Genomic DNA, 6,229 nt, shown 5'->3' with positions numbered 1-6,229 from the left:
GCATGGAGGGGGGAGAAGAAACTCTAGTTCTTCAGCAAGCTGTCGGGTTGTTAAGAAATATTTTATCATCTCCTGAAACGGTCACATCGTTGTCCTCGTCACTTGATCGAGATGGGACGGGCTCAACTGCACCCAGTGTTACCCACAGCACGGTGGAAAGTGAGATGAGGGAACTTTTTAGACCAGCTAACACCCGGGTATCTTCAACGAGTCAAGTAGCTACACGGAGTTCGACTGGAGTGGGGCAGTCTTTGCGATATCAGACCCAAAAACACTTTGGCAACTGGAACTGCAGATCAAGGAAAAGGTAAGAACAAAACAGTTTGCCACTTAACTATACAACTGCGAAATACAAAATACGAAATGTGCTTTGCTGATTTAGCAACGCACTTTTTTACCCTTATAAATTTTTAGCCCTAGCTAATTTATTCAGCAGCATCCACATTAAAAACAGTAAAGACCGTGGCATTTATTTCAATATTAGTGGCTGTTTGTACTTGTGACCCGAGTGTAAGTTGATGCTTACTTTAAGATTACTTTATTAAATCTTCTTTATTAATGTGGGAGGTGGTAGCTACATTAGCCTGCTAAATAAAAGGTTGGGTTAATTTTCTTGTTGTTTTTGTTTAGTTTTGTATTTATTTATTTATTTATTTTTTGGGGTAGAATTTTAATCTTGCTAGAAGACATCAATCCAACTCTGTGTTGTGAGTGGATCAATATCTGTACCACTGTAGAGGTAGATAAACATGGATGCCAAGTCATGCCTTCAGTCCAGTTTCTACAGTGTATGAAATAAGAAAAAAAGAAATATGATCGGTGTCTTTTTTGTTCTTTAGTCAAAGTAAAAAGTAATAGCAAATGTTTCTTTGTATGCCTCTTTGTAGAGCAGTAAAAAAAATCCTTATGCATTGTACTATATATTTATTTATTTATTTAATTCAAGCGTCAGTGAATTAAAATGGTCAAACCCCAAAACATTTTCTATTTTACGTACATTTTCCATTTTTTTTTCAAAGGCAATTTATAGGCATGCTATTACTTTATGCATTTTTTTTCTTTCAAATTATGTTTCTGTTATTTGTGTTTGCTATTATACTCAACTCTTACATGCACAAGCAACTTTAAACATATTCAAGTGGGCTAAATGGCTAGCTGCGATACTGTTTTTTTTTAATATAAACTGTGTAACATTTTATTTTATTCATAAAAGCTTAGCAACAGTTTAACGTGTAAGCTGGTCACTACCAAGTGACATTAGCAACTTTCTTAAGGAACTGATAGTGTCTAAGTATAGGTAAATAAAACAAAAGATACATAAATCTGAATATAGTTTCTGTTTTGTTTTATAGGGCCAAGACACATTATCATGATACTTTCAACAAAGATGTCATCCTTCTTCCACGGCCATCAAGCAGTGTTGTTGTCAAGCATCGCACAAAACAACATTTACATGAACAAGGGCATATATTGAATGGATTTGAATTCCAAAAATCCTGGGACCAGAAAACTGTCTCTGAACAAATAAGGGACGCCTTTGGAGATAAACTTTCTATTGATGTAAGGTAGGTTGTGCTAGCAGTCGAAACCTAATGCGACACAGCTTTTGTCAGTAGTCTTTTCGATATCTAGGCATTTCAAAGCTTTACATAACGATTTAAGTCAGAGAACAGGTAGACATGAATCAGTAAACTAAAATAAAAGAACCAAATCAGTTATCCTTTCTTGAACACTCCATTTTTGGCATACTTTTTTGACATTTGTATAAAGTTTACTTCTGTTACTACTGGTTTCAGTCTGATTCAAAGAGGAAAACAAGATTAGCTCTAAAAAAGTTATTGGAACATTTTTGCTGTTTTGGATTTTAAACATTTTACAACTTACTGTAACTGTTTTCCAGCCTGGAGTTTCTGATGGCTTGTGGCAACAGACTGATTGCGCCCAAACTGCGAGCAGGACAGGAGCTGGATGCAAATCTCATACATAAAATTGATAAATCGAAAGCCCTATACATCAGACCATCAAAACCAATTTTGGTACGTTATTTGACTTTTGAATGAATCTACATAGCACTGTACAGTAATAATATGAAGACCAGAAATTGGTGCATAAACAACCTTTGAACTTTCTCATGTCTGTTCTTTTTAAACTTGCCTTTCACCTTTTGTAGTTGGATAGAATAGTACCAAGTTAATGTTCCTTTTTTAAAATGTTAATCCTAAGCTCTGGTATTGACTAAATTTACAGCTGCTCTGTTGGACTGTTTGTGAATTATAGAACGTAAGACTACTGCTGTTCAGGAGATGTGTTACAATTTTGTCTGCCTAGTATGTAAAAGTAATTGTGAGAAAGATCTATTAACTCTTGAAATTTCTCACCCTATGGTAGCTGGGATAGGCTCCAACCACCCCACCTCTGATAAGAATAAGCAGAAGAGGTTGGATATATGGTATTTAATGTTCAAATTCAATATATGTGAATTATTATAATTATTATTTTATTTCTAAGGATGATATTACAAGCTACAGCAGTGAGGAAAACTGTGAAGAAAACCCTGTTTCATCAAGGCAGCTGCGCTCATCATCTTCAGACAGTTTTGCCAGTTCAACAGCTGCCTTCCAACCAATCTCTGCTCCGACGCAATCTCCTGCCTCATCAGTTTGTAATGGAACATTATTAACGGAAACTCCTGCCTTGACCCATGAAAGTAGTATCTCACACAAGTACAGCAGCGCTTCAACAAACATTTCCTTCAGCCAGTTGCCAGTGTCTTCATTGGAAATCTACCCTTCCACTAGTCAGCCTTCTACCTCATCATCTGCATCTTTAAGTGATCCAGTTCTGGTCCTGACGTGCCGAAATACCTCAAGCTCACCCTACCAGACCAGGAATCCAGAGAATCATTGTTCAGCATTACCCTCTACATCAACACACAGTCAATCTGTAAACTACGATAACTACCTTTCAATCATGACTCCACTATCTGACATGTCTTCTGATGATGAGGAACTTAACCAGGCTATACTAGCAAGCCTGCAGAGCGAAAGGTTAGTTTCAAATACAAATGTTTTACAGTAGCCAATTAAACACACCATATTTGTTGCAATCCAATACTGTAACCAGTGTTGTGAAGGAGTGTAATCCATCCTCAGATATTTATATGCATATATGATATTTATATTTGCTGTTAACAAAACAGTTTTTTGAATAATGTCTACAGAGTCAAATGATAATGCTGTATTGCTGGCAAATTTTATTTTATTTGAAATAGGCAGCGAATTTTTAACAGCCTATCTGACAATGAAATGAAATTTACTTATTGTGCATTGAAACTATTTTTCTTTGCTCTAGTGCTTTCTAGTTCTCCAAAACATATAAACAATATAAAAAGCCACTGAGCAATATACTCCTTTGTACATTTTGCTTATGATTATGATAATTTCCTTTGGTGATTAATAAAGTATGCTGATTCTGATTTTGACAAAACTTTGTATGTCCTTGTAGCCCTTGTATGTGAATGTTTTTACTGATGTTCTTTTCAATATTTTTTTCTTTTTTTTTTCTTTTCTTTTTTCTAATCCTACAGGACTTCAAGTTGTTTGGTATCAGCAAAAGATATTTTGGAGGAACTTTCTGCAAAAGTAAACCAACAGAAGAAATGCAAGTTCAACATTAATAGATCAACAGTCCTGGATGGAGCAATTAGAGGTTTTAAACGAGCGACATATGATCCATGCCACACAATTTCTGTCAGGTTTTCTGACGATATGGGAGTACCTGAAGAGGCTGTTGACTTGGGTGGACCAAGAAGAGAATTTCTAAGACTTCTGATCGAAGCTTTGCCCCTGTCTCCAATGTTTGAGGGTGAAGAAGGCAAAATGAACTTGGCGCTTGATAGTGCTGGTATGTATTGATTTTAGGCTGATATCCCTGGAGTAATGCAATAAAAAAATCATTTTTATGAATGTTACAGGAAAAATGATTCTATGTTTCTTTACCTTCTTTTAAATGTACAAAGATGCCTTTTGTCTGCCCTCTGCCTGTGGTTAGATTAGTTTAGAATTATCTTTTTAGACTTTCCCAGCAAACACATCTTGTTTCTGGGACATATTGTTTTAGATTGTTTTATCTTCCCTAGCTCTCTGCTGACGAGACTAGCACCATATATGGAGTTGTTTTATTTTATCTGTTTATTATTTGTTATCCTGTTCTCACTGTCTCTGTGCTCTGTGCCTATAAAAATTACCAAGCCACTGTGCATGGTGTGAGTTGTTCTTAGCAGCTCACCCGTGTACACGTTTGATAAAGAAAGTAACTTTGTCTCATTGTGTCTTTATTTCTCCTGGGTTTTTTACAGAGTTTTCCCCCGACATTTCTTGGTCCTTCGACAGCCGGATCACCTCCATCGTGTCCCATCTCCGTGACCAGTCCACGTTGTCCGTCTGTCGACAGCCCACACACTAGGTGTGTGGTCAAAGACCAAGGGCGTTAAATTCGAGTCTTGGCCAACGTTCTAGAAAGCGACCCACGGTGGTGGGGCCCGATCGAGGTGGACCAGACCCGGCGACACCGACCAGGTAGATACAGACACACTGACACAATCTTGCGTAAAAGCGTATTTTAAATTCAGGGAATTTAAAATAGCGAAAGTAGCTCGTCGCGACTGGAAGCTCCCCACCTCTGTGGGTTTAAAGTAGCTCGTCGGCTGGTAGCTTGGAGCTCGTCGACTGGAAGCTCCCCACTTCTGTGGGTTAGGTTTGGAGCTCTGGGTAGCTCCCCCAGCTGGGTCAAGGGAATAAGTAGCTCGTCTACAGAAAGACTGGCAGCTCCCCTTATGATAAGGGTTCCGATCGCGCGAATAAATGTGAATGTGTGTGTGTGTATTGTTTTAATTAACGGAGCAAGCTGAATTTTCACGGTCCAATAAGAGACTGAGCTGCTCCTACTGTGTTTTTCTTTTACTGCTATTCACTGACGTGCTGGTGAGTTGAGAGAACGGTCGAGTTCCGTCTCGTAAAGTTCACACCGCTTTTGGAAATAGTCCGAAAGTAGAAGAGCGTGTGAGCAACCACTCTCGTCTCTAATACCAGCGAAGGTGATAGCAGCTGTATTGTGTATATATTACTTAAACAAAAATAAGTAAATACATAAATAAGATGGGTAATCAAGCAAGTGAAATTAAAACTCACTCCTGCTGACGAGCAGTGGTGAGAAAAGAAAAGTCCAGACGCCGGACAAAAACAGTGTCTGTAAACTGAGAGATTTAAGAAAACAAAATATAAACAGTCAGAAGAACAGAACTCAACTGCCAGTTTAGTAAAACCAGAAGACGAGACACTGTGCAGTTCCCACAATCCTTTTAGTAAACCATCACTCACTCCTGCAGCCGCATCTGCAGCAACACCCATATCAGGAAGAACATAATAATCCCTTATTAAGTGAAAACTAGAGATCACAGTAGTTTTGTAGTAGTTCAAAAGGGTTGAAAACAGACCCCACTGAGTAGATAGAAATATAAAAAGTACGAAATAAAGATGAAGGGAAAATTACAGTAGAAATTATCTTTAGAGTATTTGAAATTAATAATAGCAAGGATAACAACCTGTAAAGTGATATTAACAATGAAACACAGTTGGCATGATGACCATGCCCACAATGTATAAAATGAATATAAAGCAAATACTTCACACGAAAATATTTTAATAACATAAATAAAGTATATTAAGGCTGTGTCATTGTTCAGCCAAGGAGAGTGTGTGAAAAGGTAACTGTCTCCACCCTGGGAAAAGGATGATTCTGCAGGTCATCTGAAGCCCTTGATGGATACAAAATAAAATATAAATAATATATTATAATAGAACTGCCTGGTCCGCCATGCAACAGAGAGAACAAATGTGACCGCAGATTGGATGAATTCTAAATTATCTGTTTGCTGAATAAGATGATCCTAACTATCAAATTGGCTCAGTAGTAGTATAGTGGTACACACTGATAAAATATTATAATATGCTATTGCTGTCATATAAGACAAAGAGGATAATATTAACAATGACATAATATTAATATGAAGAGGCACCTTAATCGGTTATGATGTGAGGTGGATAATTGTTAAGCAGTAGTCTGCATCAAGCTTAAGGTTTGCTGAAACTCAGTGTAATGACATGTGAGATGAAGACAATACAGAGAATAACTAAACTAATGAAGTGCATAGAGGCACTTGACCAGCTTG

General features: G+C 37.4%; 1 protein-coding gene across 1 annotated transcript in view; it reads left to right on the top strand.

Annotated features, from left to right (window-relative positions):
* LOC147301085 (uncharacterized) overlaps positions 1–6,229 on the top strand; it is a 15,105-nt gene continuing 8,876 nt past the window's right edge. Inside the window, exons 1-5 of the mRNA XM_086282446.1 lie at positions 1–307; positions 1,353–1,565; positions 1,901–2,036; positions 2,509–3,047; positions 3,587–3,903. Of these exons, the coding sequence (XP_086138572.1) occupies positions 3–307; positions 1,353–1,565; positions 1,901–2,036; positions 2,509–3,047; positions 3,587–3,903 (1,510 nt within the window). The 5' untranslated portion in view covers positions 1–2. The remainder of the gene's footprint in view (positions 308–1,352; positions 1,566–1,900; positions 2,037–2,508; positions 3,048–3,586; positions 3,904–6,229) is intronic.

The sequence above is a fragment of the Aulonocara sp. 'chitande type north' Nkhata Bay genome, linkage group LG23 (assembly GCF_057382095.1).
Source record: "Aulonocara sp. 'chitande type north' Nkhata Bay isolate Kocher_YH1m ecotype deep benthic linkage group LG23, A_spYH_male_GT1.1, whole genome shotgun sequence".
Taxonomy (NCBI): Eukaryota; Metazoa; Chordata; class Actinopteri; order Cichliformes; family Cichlidae; genus Aulonocara; species Aulonocara sp. 'chitande type north' Nkhata Bay.
The sequence above is the reverse complement of the archived record's forward strand: the minus strand, read 5'-3'. Positions and strand labels throughout refer to the sequence as shown.